The following is a 21,996-nucleotide window of genomic DNA, read 5'->3' on the forward strand; positions in this document are numbered from 1 at the left end:
AGTAGCATCAATTTCATCCGTTACCTCAGGTAATGATTTGGGACTAATCATTTACCTCTTAGATGGAAGCAATGCACTCTCCAATAGTCGAGATCTGTCCTGGCCACGTCCTTGCGAATGCTGAGGAAGGGGAAGGATGGTTTGTTGGACACTTACTTAAGAAAGATGCAGAGAACTCTACGACCGCTCATAGGTGCCACGGGAGGTTTTTTGGAATTGTTAGTGTGGGAGGAGTAGGAATCGTTTTTGGTAGAAGGTGAAACACAAAAAGAACTTGATTGGAAATACAAAGAAGTAAAAGGACGAGCCTAAAATTGAGCCCACAACATCCTGCTTATAAGGTAGAAGCGTTGGTTCCTAGACCACCGAGCTCGTCTCATGTCCCAAACGCATCGTGTTAGTCACAAAATCCAAACCTTCCCAGCCAGATGCGAATTCTGTTTGTCTGCATTGGTATGTAAATCGATTCCAATCTGTTCGACACTGGTAGACCTGTGCGCCGATCCACTTTAAACCGGCAGCGGCGTGAACGCAATTTTCTATTCGCGTCGGCGGCTTAGCCGGCGTCACGCCGCGGTTGCTTTCGGCGGCGGCTCGGATCGGCGCGATTCTAAATTTCTTCGGTGTTGAAGAACAATTGTTTTTTTTTGTAATATTATTTGCATGTCTCGTGCATTAATGGCAAGGGTATGCGATAACACACTTTTTCCTAACGAAACGAAACGAAACGAAACGAAATTTAAAATGTCTATGTTGATTCGGATCGAAACGAAACGAAATATAGATTTACTTTCGAGTCTTCGAAACGATACGAAATTAGGGTTCACTTATTTCGAAATTTTTCGAAATGAAACGAAATTTTAATCTTTTTCCGCGGAATTTTTATTAAAATGGTTTTACGCAATTCTGATTTCACTTTTTCGAAGTCAAATAACTATTTTTAGAGTATTAATAACAGAAGAGGTAGCCTGTGATAAATCGCCGCATATAACATTGGCGATAAGGCAATACCCCAGCATTTGTGCCACTTTCAAAGGAATTTATCGTGGAGCGTGTGCTCCTGAATCTGATCAATTTTATATCAGTAAGTACATAAAAATATAGAAATTGTGGGATTTTTCATATACGGATTCGAAATTCGTTTAAAACCTTAGTTCACTTAAGAATTATGTAATTATGCTGAAGCATACTTCATATTCTCTTGTCAGCCTGGCTTTATAGTACCGAAATCCGTACAGCACCGAAATCCGTCCACTCCAAGAGATATCAATAAATTGTAGGGGATTTCAAGTAATTAATTTACTAATAATTTATCTTATCCTGTTCATATACTTGACAGTAAGCTTTTAGGCCATGGAGATGGAAAGTAGCCTTTGAAATTAAAACAATATAAATTAAAAACAAATCGTTACCCACCGAACGCATAGTTTCTGGCGCCATTTTCATACGTGTAGAACATAACTGCATTAAAATTAAGTGCGGTTTAATTGTTAATTGCGACTAATAAAGTAAGGTAAGTGGAATACAAATCTAAGGAGGACCCCAATTTATATATTTAGTAAAAAAAATAGCTATACGGATTTTGATCCTTTGATTCGAAATACTTCTACGGTGCACGGATTTCGGTTCAAGAGGCGTAGCTTAAATTCATTATTTTATCATATTTCTTTAAATTTCTAATGTGTAAATGCGCAACAGTTTGAAAATAGTGGCCTTTGTGCTCATGTATTAACGATAAATGTTTCATTTGCATTCGTTTTTAATTTTCCAGACCCTTTTTCACATACTGAGGTGCTTAAGTGTACGGATTTCGATGCCCCACGGTATCGTGCTAAGTCAAAATTAGGAAATGAATGCTTAGATTTTTTTTAGTGGGATACTCAGTTATGTATCCACATCTGCCAAGCGTATACGCAGATAGAGAATTGATATTGCTAGACCAACATTTGAAAAGAGCGTAACAACCAAAACTTATTCCTTCTTATTCTTCGTCTACACATATATAGCACACATTTTTTTTTACCAATCTGTTTATTTATGAGGCTCAGATTTTTAATAATAAACTCTACGAGGCCGAAAACATTAGAAATAATAGAACTAACTATTCCGAAGAAGTTTCTGAAACATTTCTGCGTGAGGTCTTCTTTGGTGAGGATCGGTTCATTGATCCTTCAGTAATCAAACGATCCCATCGCTGCGATCTGCGATCCCGTCGACTCGTAGACTGCGCTAGTTGCTTTTTATCCTCTTCCTCTTTCATTTTTCTGTAGGAGTCCGTGTAGCCCATGATTCCTTTCTCCACGAACCAGATCCGATCTGTATTATTCTTGAATGTCATAGTTTCTGCTAGTTTTTTGCGTTCCACCATTAAATCGGAAATTTCAAATGGTTCCACCCGTTCAGTTGAATCGGTATCCAATCCAATCACTTCTTCCTGAGCCACTTCAATTACGTCGTTCTGCGCTGCATCCGATGATGTTTGACGGGTTGCTGCATCAAATCCGATAACGACACCGGAATACGATTTCCGTTGCCCACCTTGCGTTGCCACATTCGCCTCTTTCTTTCCGATTGATCGTTCCTTTTGATCGTTCATTTTTTTCCTTTGTGGATACGCATCCTTCCGGTGACCTTCCGCTCGGCACATGAAACATTTGTTACGCAAATCCTGGTAGAATACCTTTCCTGTCCATATAGCATACATTGGCTCACTAGAAGAATCCTGTGCACCTTTCTAAAATGCATAAAGATATGTATTTCAGAATGAATTTCACAGACCCATATCTAACGCAAGATCAACACGATCAGAGGCGCATCCACGTTCCAAAACGTGGGTAGGACAAACAGGAAAAATGTCAATTTGGATGACAGTCTTGGTGTTGAGAAATCGATGCCCATTTTACATATAAACAATTCTAAATATAAAAATTAATTCGCCAATGTTTTGTACAATGGATGGTAACATATTGGGTAACCAACTTGATTTTGACCCCTACACATTTTGGACCCTACTGGCAATATTTTTCTGATTTCTGAACTAAAAACAATGCCGCTTTTTTTATTCAAACGCGCTATCAAAGCGTATTTCTAAACGATAACGCGTGCGGTCAATGTGTTTCACTTGATAAACGAAAGCACACTCAATCGCGTACACTGGGTTGCTTTTTAGGGAAGATCCATAACGCAAATATTGGACTTTTTTAAACCCCCATCCCCTCCTATGCCACACTTTTTGTAAGAAGCTTCTGAAAATTTTGTATGGGTCGTCACACTTCACTCAACCCCCCCTCCCCCTCTAAGCGTTACGTAATTTGTAGACGTTCCCTTACGTTCTAACCGGATTTCGGGATTTACGCGGCTTTTTCGCCAAGTTTTTTAACGCGGTCTATCAAAAGGATCTGGGAACACATGGAAACAGAGAAAAATCGTATAAGTCGTTTTTACGCGGTTTTTGGGTGTTACGTGTTTTTACGCAACTTTAACTTAACGCTCCAACGAATTGTAAAGAAGTAAAGTTATAGAACTGCCCGTGAAATAAATAAGGAGAAAGTATGGTAAAACTATTTTTTTTTAGAAATATGTTTCTAAAATTATTGTGTTTCAGTCATCATGTATATAAAATCTAAGATTTTTTAAATTTTGTTCATTTGAACTGTTGTCCATTCTCCCTCAGAAACTTTCAGAAAATTATACGGATCCACTCACAGGAAATCGAATGATAGTCAATCAATCCTTTGGGGAACAGAACCAGAACCCCTTGTGGACCAGATTTCATGCGGGCTTGAGGATTTTTGTGATGTCTTAGATGAATTCTTTCAGGTTTCTATAAAAAAAATCCCGCAGACTTCTATTCATTTATTTAAACGAATAAAACGATGAACTTCCTAAAATTTGATTATATTTTTGTAGAACTAGTAATCAGACCTACCAGACAGTATTGCAACTAAAATAATTTCCTAAATGATATGTTTTCACCAGAATCATGAGCAGGAGAATGCCTTGATTGTCCCACCCATGAAAATTCGTGCGTAGAACATGTCCTACTTGTCCTACCCACTCTTCGGTGCAGACATTAGTTTTATCACTTCGCGTTCTCCCGCACTAGCTGGCGTGATCAGCATCAACACGATCGATTGGTTAAACAAATTTCTGCTACGCGAGGTAGATTTCTTTTACTCACTGCCGTCCCACGATGGATTCCGCATTCATATTGTGCAATAAGTAAAAAAATCACCAAATTGAAAATTGAATCTTGGAAACACTGCAGACGTATTGTGCAAAAAAAATTACATACGTATTTATCGACTAAGAATGGGGTTATGTAGTAAGCGTTAATAGAAAGATTTGTATAACCTAAAGTTTTGAAAACAGCTTTACAATATAGTTCAGCGGCGCAGCCAAAATTTTTGATAATATAAAGTATGGTTTAAGTTTAAATTTGTTTCGAAATTCCGCGGAATTCCGTTAAATTTCGTTAGAAGCTAGTTTTTTCTAGCGAAATTTTTGTAATTTTACGAAACGAAACGAAATCAAGAAATCAGATTTCGCCATGCTCAAATTCCGCGGAATTTCGTTTCGAGCCACCTGAAACGAAATTTTTCGAAATACCGCATATGCTTAATTAATGGCAATAAGCATAATTTATATTGTACGCTGTTAAAGAATCCTTCAGGAATATAATGAGAAAATGCACCTGAGATTCCTTTAAAAAATTCTTCAGGAATTTCATTATTTTCTCTCCAGACATTCTTCTTGAAACCTCTTCATGAATCTTGATTCCTAGTGAAAATACTATCAAAAATCTTTAGTTCTTTAGCCTGGCGGCCACAAGTCAAGACCATACAAAAGGTGACTGGATCCATTTCATGGTACAGTGCAAGTTTTTTTTTTTTGATCTTCCCTATACCTATGCGCATCCTCGTGTTAGTGTTAAAACAAAGGAATGCAAAAAAAGTGAATCTACTTAGAAACCTCGCAGTTAGAAACTGTAGAAGTGCTTGATGAACACCAAGCTGCGATACAAAAAATTTCAAATGGAGGATGTAAGGTACCCCGGGGCAAGTGAAAATACGGGGTAAGTGGGTACTATGGCTGCCAATTAATCGGTGAACGTTTTTAATGGTAACAATGTTCTAGAAAGATGAAGCAGAATTATTAACGAATTCGCCTGACACAAAAAAAATGGAATCAAAACCATTTGCGGCACCATACTAATGGTATTGTTTAATCATGACTTTAAACTACCGGCAAAATCTATTACTTTTATTTTAATTCAACGAATTTCCAAAAAAATAGTCGTTTCTAAATTCATCATTGATGTGGAAGGTGAATATTTTGAGCAATTAAATAATTGTGTGACATCGAAAACGATTTAAAAGTTTTGATTAAAGCCAAAATCTGAAATTTTCACTTGCCCTTAAGTTTTAACATACATGGGGCAAGTGGGACATATATACATTTTCGATAGAGCCATTTTACCTGTTTTTAGATTGTTTCCTAGTGAAAAATAACTTCGACACTCATATAGCATATGGATCTGAATCAAATGCAGTTGATATCGTTGGTTTCGTTGTTAAGAAGTAGTGTACAGTTGATTTACCAAATGTGTATTTTACTTTCTGGAAATTATCTTCCTCATGGAAAAGAGCAATGGTTATAACTATGCGAAATTTTCCGTTTACAGTACAAACAATCTATTTATTCTACAATAGATCAACAGATTTTTTCTTGTGTTTTGTTATTTTTAAACATCGCATCAGATTAACAGATTTTCAGATAAATAAATTTCTTAAGACATAAATTGGCTATTTCCATTTCGTTCTATTACAAATTTACAACACTGCGCATCGCATGAATAAAAACGCTCCTTTTGAAGTTCTAATTTATGTAATATTTTGTGTTCTAAACAGAGAAACATTCATTCGAAAAGTGAACAAAGATTTGCTCATCTCTTCCATCTAACTTATTTGGTAAGAAAGTAAGCTAATGGAAAGCCAGACAAAAGCTAATTAAACAGTAAACATGTTTTCGGATATGTTTTAGTAAACAGTAAACAGGCTGTTGTCTTGTTTTTATATTTGTTAACATTTTAATCCCTTTCTTTTTGCCAAAAACAAAAGTCTGACAAGCAATAAACCTCCATCCATGATCGGAAATACTATGACTCAGAAATTACATGAACATTATATCTGCATTCTTCAAATTAGTTCCATCCATCAGTATAAAACAGAATAGGTCCCACTTGCCCCGTTTGAAGGGGTAAGTGAATCCCACAGGTAAATTTATTTATGTCACTACCAATATTTTTGTAACTGAATAAATGGCTTACAGCACGTCTACACATCAACAACGGAAGCATATAATGATGTATCCGTGTTTAATGTCCTGAAATACCCTGTTTTCTAAGTATGCGTTAACGATTTTGCTGAACTAGCGTTCTTTTAGGCCTCACTTGCCCCGGGGTACCTTAATGTAAACAAAAAAGATCAGATGAGAAAATTCCTGAAGGTCAGAAAACCCTACAAAAATATACGGGAAATGAATGAATGGAAACAGAAATTCTGGGACACGTATTATTCATCCCTTGGAACTTCTGGACAAGGAAATCCCTAAAACTCATAGATATGGAATTTTTGGAGTGAATTAAAAACTGGGAGTATAAACCACTCCCCCTCCCTTCTTGAAGAAGAAACATTTTAGAAGTCCTATCGAAAGAATTCCCCAGAATACAAGGAGAAGAAATTTCCTATAATTCATAGGAGAAGATATCCTCATAATTCGAGAGGAAGGAATTCCCCAGAGTTAGGATGAGGTGAATAATTCGCCGGGATCCTCGGAGGATAAATTCCTCCAAATTCCTTAAGGAGGAATTCATTTTAATTTCTGGGGGAGGGATTCTACAAAATTCGTGCGAGAGAAATTGCCCTAACCTTTGGAGGGGCAAAATTCCTAAATGAGTATTTAGGAGAATTTCTGTAGAAGGAATTATTGTAGGAGAAATATTTATTTATTTATTTATTTTTATTTATTTCTTATGTTTCAATGACTATAAGGATAAAAATGTCCCCCAAATCTAATTATTATATGTACAAACAAATATGCTCATAATACAGCAATCAGAATTCATAAGAAACACATCAATACAATTAAACAGGACATATCAATCTTCAATTTTTGTGTTAATTTGTGCCTCGAAAGTGTGCTGCAAAAAGTCGTTGTAGAATAGCTGGCGATGAATTAAAATCAAAGAGATGGAACACTGCGTTAGAATTGGAATATCCCAGAGCTTCTGAAAAAGGAATTCTCCAAAAATACTAATCTTAGAGTTCCTTATAGCTGGGGGAGATTTTCAGTGAGAGAAAAGAATACCTGCGTTGCTGGAAGGGAGGCGATGGTGTTGCATTTATTTAGATTTTTGGGGTGGATTTATTCTCCATACCTCCTGAATGGGCAAGTTCTAAGACCACCTGAGATAGTAAGAACCAAGAATGATTGGAAAATCAGTTTCCCAGAATTCATGGAGCAGGGATTTCCTAGAGTCACAGAGAAATTGTTCAAAATTAAAGAAAATTAACGGGGAAGGGTCGTTTAGCCGAAACCTATTCGGCCGAAAGGCATTTGGCCGAATGCCACTAGGCCGAACAAACCATTAGACAGAAAGGGTCGTTTGGCCGAAAGGGTCGTTTGGCCGGAAGGGTCATTTGGCCGGAAGGGTCATTGGTCCGAAAGGGATGCTTGGTCGAAAGGGTCATTTGACAAAAAGGGTCGTTTGGCCGAAAAGGTCGTTTGGCCGAAAGGGTCAAGTGAGAAGCGCAAAATGAGTAAGGAGCGTGAAGTAAGTAGTGAGACGTCTCACTGCTCACTTCGCGCTCCCTTTTTTACAGTGTGTAGAGAGAAATGAGGAGTAAGAAGATAGACGTTTCAATTGTCATTCCTTGTTTCTAACGTCTCACTGTAAAAAAAAATTAGGAGCGCGAAGTGAGACGTGAGACGTCTCACTACTCACTTCGCGCTTCTCATTTTTTTTACAGTGAGAAGTTAGAAATGAGGAATAAGAGTTGAGACGTCTATCTTCTTACTCCTAATTTCTCATTTTTCAAATGACCTTTTCGGCCATTTTTTTGCCAATTGTCCTATTTGGCCAAATGACCCTTTCGGCCTAATGACCCTTTCGGCCCGATGTCATTCGGCTAAATGGCTTTCGGCCGGATAAGTTTCAGCAAAACGACCCTTCCTTTTCAAAATAACAGTCTGCAGGGGCCAAAGTCCCGAAATCCTTGGAAGTAGAATTCCCCATTATTTCTGAAGCAATAAATGATCAGAACTCCTTGGTAGGAATTCACAAGAACTTCTACAGAAGGTATAACCCTGTATTCTTGAAATACCAGAATTTGTAGAATTGCTGTAGAATCCCAGAATTGCTAAAGAAAGAATCTTGAAAATTTTCTGAGAAAAGAATTTCTCTGATTTAAATAATCCAAAATTTTTAACAGAGCAATTCCTCAAAACTCTTAGTGTGGGAACTCCCGACTTCTTGGAGGAGTCTTGAATCCCCAGAACTTCTGCAGAAAGAATCGCTGGTGGCGGAGTTCCCGAAATTTCAGAATCCCAGAAATGAATTTTCCAGAGTTCCGGGAGAAGAAATTTCCTAGGAAGGGTTAGCTAAAAATGTACCTGGAGGATTACCAGTTATGTTAAAAGCACGAGCATGATGGCCATGCATTTCGTAGTTGCTACTCCGTGGTTGACCAGTTGGTATATTTTAATTGGATGCCGAAACGAGCTTTTTTTACTCATTTCGAATTCTAACAGTTAACTACTAGAACTAATCAAGTTGTAGGTATAGGGATAGAAGATGGAAACGGTATGAAAGCCCATTTCCAGTTCTAGAGATTGCTAGAGCATGAGAAATAAATGAAAAGAAATAAATGAATGGTAGCCATATGACCACCAGAGGCGTATATTACTAGTTATGTAAAAAAGTTGCTCAAAAATGTTTCTAGCTCTCTTATGTACGAAATGGCTCAACGATGATTTTGTCATTGTCAGAAATGCTATGCTGTTCACCGTATCGAACCAATTGATGGCACATTACATCATGTCTGTCATCAGTTATGAAATCATATTTTCTAAAATTGCGTTCGATTGAGCAACTAGGAATTATGTTTCTGCCCGACTTTGGGCCCCACGTCTTTTCTTTAGCAAATAAAATTTTAAGCGCAACGGATTTTTATTATAATTAGGAAAGACTGATCTCTACCGATATTGAAAAATATGCATCCCAGTCCATACAAGAATTGCCTGAAGTATAGTCCTTGAGCTCCTTGAGGGCTGCTAGTTTTATTTTTATTCGTTTATGCTGAATGTGGTCCATAGAATTGAATTTGATGAGAGTTTTCCATCCAAGTTCATCCAAGAATTCCCTGGAGTTTAGGCATGAAGGTCTGCTCGCGTACCCAAAAGGCTATTATCTCTTTTTCAAAATGGATGCTTAATTAGTATTGAGCGTCTTAGGGGAAACCTGGAAAATTGGTGCGCTTTTTATTCCATACATCCAAATTGGACATCCGCTCAAAAATTATTTTAATGCAGGTTTTCCGAGAATTTCCTTGAGTTTACGCCTTATTGGATCTTAGATATGTCCAAAAACGGTTTCATGTTCTATGTGATCCAAATAACCAAATTGGATAACCCTTAAACAAGAAGTCAAATTTCAAGAAGGAGCTAATAGATCTTTCATTACCCGTATAGACCTTAAGATCGCGGAATCCTTGGATTACCTGTAATGGAACACATGTTGAATGTATGTCCAATTTGTCTCGTCTCGTTAAACAGAAAAAATTGATTCATAAATCACTAGGAATATTGATATTATTTACGTGTTGAGATCTCTCCAGGAAATTATTGGAAGACCTGAAACAAACCTGGCGATAACATAGTTAGTTAATCAATTGTTATCAATTATAATCAATCAATTAACCTATTTGCGCGGATTGCCATGTATCATATTTAATTCGAAGAATTCGAAGATCAATTAAATGAAAAACAAGTAATCTGAAAAAAAAATCTATTTGCATCTTAACAACAAAGTGACATAAAAAGACTGTTGAGCGTAAATGTTCTTTTCAGCGGCGCAGCCGAAATTTTTCAATTGTATAAGGGTAAACGGAATTTTTCTTCTAACAAATTGGAGAGGAGGATAAATTCCCAAAACTACCCCCAGGCTACAGAACTTAAATTATTTCAACGGCTCGCTCAAAATTCACCGGCCGCGCGGTCAAAAAATTACAGCGGCGCCGGCCAAAAACGGTGGCGGCGGCGGCGCATAAAAATCGTCGGCGGCCGCGGCGCACAGCTCTACACTGCACTGCATCGTTCCTCACACCCCATTCCACGTACAGGAAACTCATGCCGCTCGCCCATGGCGGAAGCCGTGATGCGGGACATGGTGCTGCGGGAAAATCTCGACTGGACGGTGGATAGCGCAGCCCTGGCCGACTGGAATGTGGGTCGGCAGCCGGAGCCGCGCTGCTTGGCCGTGCTGCACGAGAATGGGTTGCACTCGGAGCACGTCGGGCGACAGATTGGCGAGAGTGACTTTCGGCAGTTCGATTACATTTTCGGCATGGACGAGAGCAACATGAGAGACCTGCTGGCACTGGCGGCACCGGTGGCGAACTGCACGGCACGGATTGAGCTGTTGGGGAACTACAGGATGAAGGAGTTGGATAAAATAATTTTCGACCCGTATTTTGTAAGTGCGATGCTTTTCGTGTTTATTCAAATGTAATTCGGAAAATTGATTGATTTTATTTGCTACCAGGAAAGTGGAATACACGGGTTCAGACGGTGCTATGACCAAATTGTGATATGCTGCAGGAATTTCATCCAACAGAAGTTACAGCCTCAGTGATTGTGATATTAGATGTGTATTGTGTTATTTAAATCGTTCATGTAGAAACGTGTTTTAGACAAATTTTCCAGCAATGAGGTCATCTAGAAATTGTTCCCATTTTGGTTGAAGAATTTCCGAATACTCTGTTCGCTCCTCAGATGTTAACGAGCTATATCTGAAATGAAACAAATGATTTTCCAGCAATGTTGAAAATTAATTATTGGCTTACAGACAAGAATTATTTCCAAAATCCCCGTACTAATTGTGATGCCCGACTTACCATTTCCATCAACATGTAATATGCTTAATAAATGATATTTATACAATAAAGCTCAAGATTGTTATTTGAAGTGATGTGTTTATGAAATAAATATAAATACAAAATCGTTGGTGAATTAGAATTTTTGAAACATTACACTTAGATTTTTTAGGGTGTTCTTGTGTTCCTTAAAAAGTTTCTGCTCCCTGGACGATTCTTCACAGGGTTCATGCGAGAATATGCATAGAAGAATCCTTGTTGGATTTGGCATACATCCCTATTCTTGTTTACGAACGAACAAAATTACCGAACGAATGCAGTTCGATTGAATGCAGTTTCCCCATTTGATTTTGCTGGCGTAAACGAGAATGCGCATCAGCTTTCGTTCGAAAGCGAGTTCGTACGTAAACAAGAATAAGGGTGATAGTATCCCCGGAGGAGCAGTCTGCATATAATGCGGATGTTTCCAATCTGGTACAGAGTCCTGGGAGCCTCATAGAAAAAGCATTCATGCATGTGTTTGCTACTATTTCTTTTATGACAAGGTGGCCCTGGCATCTTGGCTTAGTCTGGAGTGGCTCATTCGAAGTCGAGACAGTGCGCGTTGCTCTCTCCAGTTCATTCGGTCCTCCCATGTTTAGGTCTCTCATGTTTTCTTCCACAGAAGAAGAGAAGGGTTGCTACGGGGAAGGGCATTTGGCTGAGAGCCATTTGGCCTAATTCCATGGAATGCATTTGGCTGAAGGGCACTAGGCCGAAAGTTGGTTGCTCGAATATACCATTTGGCCGAAAATAATTTGACCGAACAGGTCATTTGGAAAAATAGATCATTTAACGTCTTCTCATTTCTTACTGTAAAAAGTGAATAGTGCGAAGTGAAGAATGAGATGTCTCACTATTTACTTCGCAATTCTCACTTTTCACAGTGAGAATTGAGATATGAGAAGTGAGAAGTCAGTCATTTATTTTCTCATTTCTCATTTCTCATTTTTTACTGTGAAACATGAGAAGTGCGAAGTGAATAGTGAGACATCTCATTTCTCATTGTGCACTGCTCGCTTTCACAGTGAGAAATGAGAAGTGAGATGTCTCAACTTCTCTTGGCGCTTTGGTAAAGTTGGAAAGTAAAGATGGTCTCACCCCTTTCCTTCGGAGAACCACACGAATTTGGATTTGAAAGACCAACTCACGCACATCCACCTTGAATGGGTTTCTGTACCGCTCTAGGTGGTTCTCTGCAACGGATGAAGTTTGGGAAGCCCAATTCCCCAATGACCGACGTTTAAATAAATACTGCTTTATAAATAACGCCATTACATATAAAAAGATCCCTAACCGAACCATCATACGCCCAATAGCATAGGTACCTTCCTTTGACAAGCATAACAAAGACAAACTTGCATGTTTGTGCACCGTTGCCAGCCACGGAAGAAATTTTATATTGTTTGGTCGCCACAACAAATATTTCTCTTCTTAGCATGCAAGGGACAATCTGTAACTCCTCACTGAACAGATCTGAAAAGAACTCTTTTTCGGAACTGCCGTAAACAACCAGCTGCGGCGTCCTCGGTCCCATCCTCCTCTCGTTGGAAAAGGCCACGAATGCTATGATGTTCCATATAAAGTTCGCTATGAATCATTAGCAGTGATCCTGAGCCTGGGCTTGGCGGAGTTCTGTCCAGATCTGATAATAATCCGATAACCTGACCAAGCTCGTCAAATTCCGCCACAGATCCTCCCCTTCCTTCCTTACCCCTGAATGTCCAGTATTTGACTCTGAACCTGCACCGCACTCAATCCCCATTCACCATCCAGTGGAACATAAACGACTTTACAACCTCGCGGACCTAGAAAATCTGGTGCAAAAATTCCAGACAGTAATGCTTGCCCTCCAAGAAGCAAACAGTGCATCTTCAACCAACATGAATAATACCTTCACAGCAACCGGATTGATACAATGCTGAAAAAAGTTCCACAGAAACCACAAATCACAAGACAAATCATGAGGCAGCCTACAATGTAACACCAGAGGTACGACTATTGCCAGCATTGCCAACGAAATGAATTTGACGATTGTACGACAATTCCCCAAAAACCAATTACCCGAATGCAATTTCCCCGAATGTAACAATTCCCCGAATGAAACATTTCCCCGAATGCCTCCCTCTTTTATTTGAATATGCTGAATACGAAATGTGAGAAAAGGCGTAAGATGGCCAATCCGGAGATAGCGAGTTTGATTCTCGTCCCGGCCTAGGACGCTTTCGGGTGGGAAACATACTTGGATCCTTGTGCATAGTGTATTCGTCATACTTGGCACCCAAGATACATACTCGTGCAACTGCTGCACATAGGAAAGCTTTCAATTTAATAACCGTGGTAATGCTAATGGAACCCCGACTAGGAAGGCAAAACAAGATTATAACATAATTGTAACAACATCAGTTATTTATAACAACCGTTGATATATTCGAGTTATGATAAATTTTTATCACATTTTTTCTTAACAAAATTATATCAGAATTAGTTATACAGTGTTGACCCGATTTTGTCACTCCCCGATTTTGTCTACCCCCGATTTTATCACGTTTTCGACCCGATTTTATCACGTCCCGATTTTGTCACGTTTTCGACCCGATTTTGTCACCCCCAAAAATTTTGTCATTCTTTTTATTTTCGTAAATAATACCAAAAATAACATTGATTTCTATGAAATAACTTTCACCGCCTGTAGTTTAGTACGAACGACTTCTGAGTACCTGGGAAATATTCTGTAAGCAATTACGACAAGAAATAACGGTACCGTTCACGCATTTGGCCTTTCCAAGGCATAAAATGATTCATATTTGTGGAATGAATTAAAAAAAATGAAAATTTTTTTTTTCAATTTTGTCACATAACCTGTTTTATCACCCCGAAATTCACAATTACGACAAGAAATAACGGTACCGTTTACGCATTTGGCCTTTCCGAGGCATAAACTGACTCAAATTTGTGGAATGCAGTAAAAAAAACGGAGAAAATTTTTTTCCAATTTTGTCACATACCCTGGTTTATCACCCGGGATATTACTGTATTTCATTGTTTTGTTGGAAAATTTAGTTATTTTAACAACATCCTGAACCAAGTTTATAACGGCCTATGTTAGAAAAATTGTTGATCTCAATAACACAATATGATATAAATTACAAAAAAATATATTAGCTCTTTTAGTGGAATGTTAACTGGTGGTGTTAACTGGTGGAATTAAATGGAGAGTACTTAATTCGTCTTAGACGGTTGATATAAATTAGTTATTCTCTCCTGATTGGGAAACCAAGTTGAAAAGTAGGCCCAGTTCGAGATGGAAAGTAGAGTAATTGAAGAAGAAGAAAACTAAGCCGTGAAATAAGGCAATAATGCTTTCTTTGAATGAACGCATCTGGCCGGTACAAGGCGAAGTAAGGAGAAGCTTTCTTTAAATGAATACATTTGCTCGGTATGATGAAGCATCAGTGTGGTTTAAGGTCACTCCTTACGGAATCCAAGTTTCAAAGTGCTCGCGTTTTCGGGAGCACACCACTCGATACGGAAGCAACGCACAACTGTCATTTTTATTTTTTCACGCATACTGCGACGCAGCACAGCTCAATCAACAAAATGTCAGTTGTGCGCTGCCTCCGTATCAAGTGGTGTGCCCCCGAAAACGCGAGCACTTTGAAACTTGAATTCCGTGAGGAGTGTTCTTAATGCAAAGGGGTAAGATAATGCCTTCTTTGAATGACGGCCTCTGCTTTACGGTCTTATCGAGGAGATAATACCTTCTTCCGGTACAAAGCGAAGGGAGGAGTTAATAATTTCTTCAAATTAACACATTTGGCCTGTAAAAGACAAAGAGTCCCTTCCTTAAATGAACTCGTTTGTCCGAAATTATGCGAATGGAGGAGATAATGCCTTCTTTAAATGATTTTGTCTACCCGGTATGAGACAAAAGGAATATTTTTTGAAAAAAAAGTCTGTCCTTTATAATGCAAGGAGAGAAGATAATCAATTAACTGCCCCTATTCTACACTACATTTATATGAGAAAATGCCAATATGCTAATGGAACATTCTGTAAAATGGCATTCCACCAAATATCATTCTGAAAGAGTATAATCCATCAAATGTCATACCACGAGAGTTACATGCCACCAAATGTTAATTCGCGAAAACGAAAACAACCAAATGTTTTTCGGTGATTTTTTTCCTTTTTATTGAAGAAACTTTCAGCCCCAAGCTGGTTCGCCTTTTGAGTGAAATGTTAAAAAATCGATACTCATTGCTTAACCTTCCGTGACTCGCCCCGATGTAAAAAATACAACACCTTTGAAAAAAGCACGCTTGTCGTTTACAAAAGCAGCGGGACTCCGTAAGAGATCCAGGACCATGAGAGTCCCGGAAGGTTAAGAAGCGATCTCATATATATTTTCCTTATTCTGGTCAAAGTGCCTACATCAAAATAAGAGATCACATTCATCCTTATTACGGACAAACACCTTATTTCGAGCAAATGCCTGCTTCTGAAGAAGGGACCACATCTACCATTTCCTTACTTCGTGAAAATGTCTTATTCTAAAGAATGGATCACATCCCCCATTTCCCTATTCCGAAAAGATATATTTTATTAAAGAAAGAATAAAATTCAATTTTTCATTATTCCGGGAAACAAACCAGTTTTAAAGGAGGAACACATTTATTATTGCATCATTCTGGAAGATGCATTCTTTTTGAAGAAGGAATCACATTCACCATTGCAATACAATACAATCGATCACAAAGTTGTTTTTGCAGGAGATATTTTCTTTTCGGAAAATTGCTTCATTCGGGGAAATGTTGGAATGGGAAATGTACATTCGGTTAATTTGCATTCGGGTAATTGGTTTTCGGGGAATTGTCTTACAATCGAATCTGACGATCATGAACGACAGTTCGCCCACTTCTCTCGTGAGCCCACACTGCCATCGGTGTCTCGCTTTGCACTGCATCCATGACGAACCATTTTCTGTGCTCCATGGAAGACAAGCAATCATATTCCTATACGGTTGGGATTGTTCAGCACTACCGTCCCAAAACCACAGCGTTTGAAGTACTACGTGAGGAGGAACTTGATCGCCAGCCGTTAAAATCGATCGAGGATTTCTCTACAAAGATACACAAGGCTACATTGGGCACAATCCGAGGACTTTCCTAACGCGGGCCAACTTGTATAGTGAAGAAAATCAGAATGCGATTAAAGTTTGCAGGATTGCACTGAAGCCAATAACAGAAGAACAATGAATCCACCAGAGAAATCCAGATAGGACACAATATCGGGAATGTTACCAACTGCAACTTGCAACGCATTTCGCAAAACCAACCAGGAAGCCAATAACAGTGGATGGAAGGAGTTCCTAGACGAGGTGAATTCCGAACTCTCGAACTTCTCGAGAAGAATGAACTGCATCCAGGACAAGAGGCTTATGAATGGTATCGGCGTCACCTGTAAGGAAGCTGAACGCCAATGCGCTAACTGACCATTGCAAAGGACTCTTGCCTTTCGGACACTATTCTACGGTCGTCTTGCATTAGCACCCTACATTCGCCCAGGCAGTTAGGAACTTCCAAGTGCCTCCCGGCCCGACAAAGGTTTTCAACCGTTTCTTCCCTGAAGAGGTGGAATTCGTCACACAAAACGTGAAAGGGAAATCAACAGATTCTGATGAATTGGGCTACCCAATGCGTAAGATGATTCCCCCCGGTCAGTGGTTCAACCGCACTTCTACAACACTTCCTGCAGTTGAGAAGTACTGCTACGTGATTCCCATTTCTAAAGGCATGGATCCCACCAACGAAGTCGGCTAGTAGTACCTCCCAAATGGCTTGACTAGTTGTATGGCGAAGGTAAGAATGGATGGAAAACCGCAGGCTAATGCATCATGTGACAGTACACAACAAATTAGATCCCAAACAGTGCGGTTGCCGGCCAGGTTTTGGCACTGGGTCCTCTCTTGTCTTAAATTCTAGACAATGCCTTGTAGAACGGTGAACATGCAGAGCTTGGAGAAGTTTAAGAAATGGAATATTTCCGGTAACATAATGCCATTTCTGCGGATGGACGACTGTGGCAGGTTCCGGTGAGGAACCACAGGCCTAAAGTGGTGCAGGAGAAAACTGGCGTACCGCAAAAGAGTCGATGATTGCTGTTGCAATATTCTTTGTAACGATCAGCGACGCCTTCCTGGTACTTCCATTCTAGTATACGATGATGATATCCCCCTGAATGTTACCGGAAAGCCCCCAGGAACACAAGAAGGAAGCTGGTGACAGCAGTCGCTAACTGAGCCCAAGATGTAGGTTTTGACACTTCAGCAGGCAAGTGTTTCGCATCTGCGACTCGAGACATACACCACCGCACGAGTCCATCGAAAAACAGAGGTCATCCGTTTCTTACAAAAAAAACACTGTAGGTGCTCGTAGTGACGGTCGACCGGTATCTGTCACTTCGAGAAGACCATCGAGACATGTACTGGGATCAACCTGCAACGTGTGATCAGTCATCACCAACAAAACGACCATGAGTGACCGGGGCAAAAGCTCTCTTCAACGTACAGCCCTTCGGACCATCTCCGGACACCTCCTATCAACCAAAGCTGTAACTGTATGTGCGGAAATCGGTGTTTAGCCAACCCGATCCAAACTAGTGGCGACAGTTGGATGGGATACTTGAAATGAACCTTTGGAGTAGGGAACGCTCGCTTTTTGCAGGCTCAAGCAAAATTTACACTCGAGTTCAACACGAAGGCGAACTCGGTGTCAGGCCATTTGGCACGTTCCTTCTTCTTTCTTTTTTTCTTTTTCGCTCTTCCTTCTTTCTTCTTCCTTCTTCTTTATTACTTATTTCATCTCCCTTCTTTCTTCTTCTTTCTGGATTCTTCTTTCTTCTTTCTTCCATCATTTTTCTTCTTTATTTGTTCTTCTTTTTTCGTCTTCCTTTTCCTTCTTCTTCTTCCTACTTCCTCTTCCTTCTTCCTCTTTCTTCGTCCTCTTCCTCTTCCTTCTTCCTCTTCCTTCTTCCATCTTTCTTTTTTTCATACTTCTTCTTTCTTCCTTCTTCTTTCTTCTTTTTCTTTCTTCTTTCCTTTTCTTTCTTCCTTCTTATTTCTTCTTTTATCCTTTCTTCTTTCCTTTTCTTTCTTCCTTCTTCTTTCTTCTTCTATCCTTTTTTCCTTTTCTTTCTTTCGTGTTGCTTCTTTTTTCTTATTTATTGTTTTCTTCCTTCTTCGTTTTTCCTTCTTCCTTCTTCCTCCTTCCTCTTTCCTTCTTCATTATTCATTCTTTCATCTTCCTTCTTCCTTCTTCCTGCTCCTTATCCTTCTTCCTTCTTCCGTCTTCCGTCTTCCTTCTTTCTTCTACATTCTTCCTTATTACTTCTTACTTCTTTCTTCTTTTTTCTTCCTTCTTCCCCCTTTTTCTTCTACATTTTTCTTCTTTTAACTTCCTTCTTTCTTCTTCCCTCTTCTTCCTTCTACCTTCTTTCTTTTTCCTTCTTCTTTCTTCCTTTCTTCCGTTTTCTTCCTACTTTCTCCCCTCCTTTTTTCATCTTCTTTCTTTCTTGTTCCTTCTTCCTTCTCTCCTCTTCTTTCTTCCTTCTTCCTTCTTACTTCTTCCTCCTTTTTCCTTTTTTTTCTTTTTCCATTCTACTTCTTCCTCACTTCGCACTACTTACTTCTCGCTCCTTAGTTCTCATTCGGCCTAATGGCCATTCGGCCTAATGACCCAGCATCGGCGAACTCTAAGCTTCCGGTTGCTTAACTCGGCAATTGGCTCGATCCAAAGCTGTCATCGACGGAAGAATCTGACACAAATGCGATTTGCACGTCAGAACTGCTTCGATCCTCCGTTTCCGAGTTTCACCTAGCTTTAATCTGATCAGGCATAGTTAACCATCTTTAATGTTACATATTGCACACTCGCCGTATGTTGTGGCAGTGAACGCGCAATCGCAACCAAGTGCTTCGCATGCTGGTTACAACACCCGGGGATGGAGGGGCGAGCAGAGAGCCGCGTCAGTAATCTAGCACAGGTTTCAAGTTATGTATCCTGCGCTTTGGTGCTCAAGGAGCTAAGACTATTGGTTCGCGCGCAAGATAAACTTCATGATCTGTGTTTCAAGACAAGCCCGGAGGTACCTCGATTCCACTGTGTCAATTCTTTCAATGCCATTCAACGGTCCACGGAGGCGGGAGGCCAGCACACCGCGTCGTACGGCGAAGTAGGGGCTTGAGCCCTTAGCAGTCTCGCGTATTTTTTACTCTTCGATCTAAATTTGCTGTCGGTCTCGTTGTGATACTCATCCCACTTTTTTCTAGGCAGAATCCTTCAAGGGTTCTAGGCAGAATCCTCCATGGATTCCAGGAAGAATCCCTCAAGGATTCTAGGCAGAATCCTTCAAGGATTCTAGGCAGAATCCTCCAAGGATTCTAGGCAGAATCCTCCAAGGATTCTAGGCAGAATCCTCCAAGGATTCTAGGCAGAATCCTCCAAGGATTCTAGGCAGAATCCTCCAAGGATTCTAGGCAGAATCCTCCAAGGATTCTAGGCAGAATCCTCCAAGGATTCCCTCTGTATTACCTCTTCGAAGGATTATGCAAGTATTAACTCCTCCAAGGATTCTAGGCAGAATCCTCCAAGGATTCTAGGCAGAATCCTCCAAGGATTCTAGGCAGAATCCTCCAAGGATTCTAGGCAGAATCCTCCAAGGATTCTAGGCAGAATCCTCCAAGGATTCTAGGCAGAATCCTCCAAGGATTCTAGGCAGAATCCTCCAAGGATTCCCTCTGTATTAACTCTTCGAAGGATTATGCATAGAATTCTTCGAGGATTCTTCATATAATGCTTGAAGATATCTGCATAGAGTCCATCAAGGGCTCAGCATAGAATTCTTTAAAAAAAATATTGATCTCTGAAATAGTTCTGCATGAACCAACTACACTAACCAATTTTGTAATAATCTCACGATTTGGAAATATTTCAATTTGCAATCAATTTTATTAATTATTTTTTTTTTTTTTTTTTTTTTTAGAGTGTCTTAGGGGAAATGCTACAAGGTTAAAAGACTATTATTCTTCCATTTACTTCCACTATTAACTTTTTTATGTATCATCAAGCAGATACGCATTTCGTTTCCTACTTTCCAATTTGAATAAAGTAATGATGCAAAGATCAATTCAATATATCTATGACTAAACCTACTTACCTCACTGAATCCCAAACAATTTGCTTCAGAAAACCAATCCCGGTCGTGCTCGGAGCAATTGCCATCAAAGCGTAGTAAAAATCATAGCTAACACCCTTGCTGTCCCAAAATCCGGGATCGTCCGCGGATATCACAATGGGTATGCTTTCCGAAACGTAAGACACCGCTGGATGGTTCCGAAGATCGTCCACCAAACGGAGCACCTGATTCGATATGGGACAAATCTCCAGTGCAATGCCTCCCGATTTGATCATTTTCCGCAGCACCGGATGCTTGTAGAGCGAGAACCCGTGACCGATGCGTCGAGTATCGAGCAAAACAGCGTCAATCAGATTCAGATCGGCTTCGCTGCCGTAGCCATCTGAAAGGTAATTTGTTTCAGATCGATTCTTGAAAATATTGAAGCAGCTTCAGCCATAGATACTTGTTTCACCAGCATGGAAAAAATACGGAGTGGTTTGTCTGAACTGCTGTAACTCGTCCAAAAATGTTGTCAACGGTTTGTTGATATCTTCTTGGCCGACCAAATCGAACCCGACCACCAACTTCGGGAACTCCTTGCTACGATTTAAAGACTCAACGATGGTAAAACTTTTTATTACTAAATATTCAACTCACTTCAGTTTGACAAATGACTTCAGCAGATCCTGCGCGGTTCCACTATCTATTCCGCGATGTTTAGAAAATATGACCTTTGCGCCGACGAACCCTGGATTACTCTGTTTGAAGCTCTCGATCAAATTTGCAAGGATGGTGGTCACCTGGGCCTCGTCGTAGGTCTTCCCGTCAAAATCGTACAGCTTCGACAGGGCTATCCGAAGTTCTATGTAAAGTACGTTGTCTTCATAGAACTCCTTCAACAGCTGCATGTGGAATGCCTCGAAAAATGGTCTGTGGTTAAGTAAATCGCGGACGACGGAAAACATCTTCTCGAACTCCATCCAGACCGTGTTGATGTCGGCATGGATAAGCTTTGGGTCCACCTTTTTTAGGTTGATGAATGACTCCAACCATGCGTCGAACAGCTCAACTGATCCATTTCTGGCCCGGAGTGTCTGTATTGATTTGAGAGATTCTTCCGGGCAGTATTCGGTCTTTCGGACGGTAAAAAAGATTTGGCCTTGATGTTCGCACAGTTTTGCTTCTGGCCTATAGGTCAGATTTTTGATGATCCATTCGGAGCTGACTGCTGCGTTATTATGAAGGTGCAGTACCGATCCTTTGGGCAATGCTTTTATGATTCTAAAAATACTGCTGTTGTCGATGATTGGCTTCGCTCGGAAGAAGTGCATCGATGGTGCATATGAATTGGAGTTGGAAACTCCATCGGCTATTGTTTTGTTCTTAAGCTTCATGAGAACTTCGTCGGCTTTAAGTTCTTTTGCTGTGAAAAAGGCATTTCCTCCAGTGGACAATTTCTTCTCCGTCTCCAAGATCACTTGACGTTTAGTGTAATAATCTGAAATACTTACCAATATATTCTATAAGATCTGGAAACGATTGTATTGGGACCTACCAATGGAAATACTTCCAACCAAAGGAATCAAGACTAGTAACAGCACAAGAGAACCCATTGCCACCGTTGATT

At 39.9% G+C, this 21,996-nt stretch overlaps 2 protein-coding genes across 2 annotated transcripts; one reads left to right on the forward strand and one right to left on the reverse strand.

Moving 5' to 3' along the window:
• The first annotated feature begins 382 nt into the window (after window positions 1-382).
• Window positions 383-11,238, forward strand: LOC134208136 (low molecular weight phosphotyrosine protein phosphatase-like). Its single transcript, XM_062684205.1, has 3 exons — window positions 383-453; window positions 10,401-10,753; window positions 10,823-11,238. Exons 1-3 carry the CDS (start codon window positions 429-431, stop codon window positions 10,910-10,912), a joined length of 468 nt encoding a protein of 155 aa, XP_062540189.1. The 5' UTR covers window positions 383-428; the 3' UTR covers window positions 10,913-11,238.
• Window positions 10,823-21,982, reverse strand: LOC134208135 (adenosine deaminase 2-like). The gene is made up of 5 exons (XM_062684204.1): window positions 21,925-21,982; window positions 21,027-21,867; window positions 20,833-20,969; window positions 20,409-20,769; window positions 10,823-11,069 (listed from the first exon to the last, which is right to left on the reverse strand). The coding sequence occupies exons 1-5, from the start codon at window positions 21,980-21,982 to the stop codon at window positions 10,967-10,969; spliced, it is 1,500 nt and encodes a 499-aa protein (XP_062540188.1). The 3' UTR covers window positions 10,823-10,966.
• Window positions 21,983-21,996: the final 14 nt, after the last annotated feature.

This window comes from Armigeres subalbatus, chromosome 1 (assembly GCF_024139115.2).
Source record: "Armigeres subalbatus isolate Guangzhou_Male chromosome 1, GZ_Asu_2, whole genome shotgun sequence".
In the NCBI taxonomy this organism is placed as follows: Eukaryota; Metazoa; Arthropoda; class Insecta; order Diptera; family Culicidae; genus Armigeres; species Armigeres subalbatus.

Coding starts and splice junctions, on each gene's coding strand:
- LOC134208136 (XM_062684205.1), top strand. CDS start 429: ATGCGAATTCTGTTTGTCTGCATTG. Junction 454..10,400: donor AATTCTGTTTGTCTGCATTG/GTATGTAAATCG, acceptor TTCCACGTACAG/GAAACTCATGCCGCTCGCCC. Junction 10,754..10,822: donor TAATTTTCGACCCGTATTTT/GTAAGTGCGATG, acceptor ATTTGCTACCAG/GAAAGTGGAATACACGGGTT.
- LOC134208135 (XM_062684204.1), bottom strand. CDS start 21,982: ATGGGTTCTCTTGTGCTGTTACTAGTCTTGATTCCTTTGGTTGGAAGT. Junction 21,868..21,924: donor GGTTGGAAGTATTTCCATTG/GTAGGTCCCAAT, acceptor TAAGTATTTCAG/ATTATTACACTAAACGTCAA. Junction 11,070..20,408: donor ATTGTTTGGGATTCAGTGAG/GTAAGTAGGTTT, acceptor GTTTCATTTCAG/ATATAGCTCGTTAACATCTG.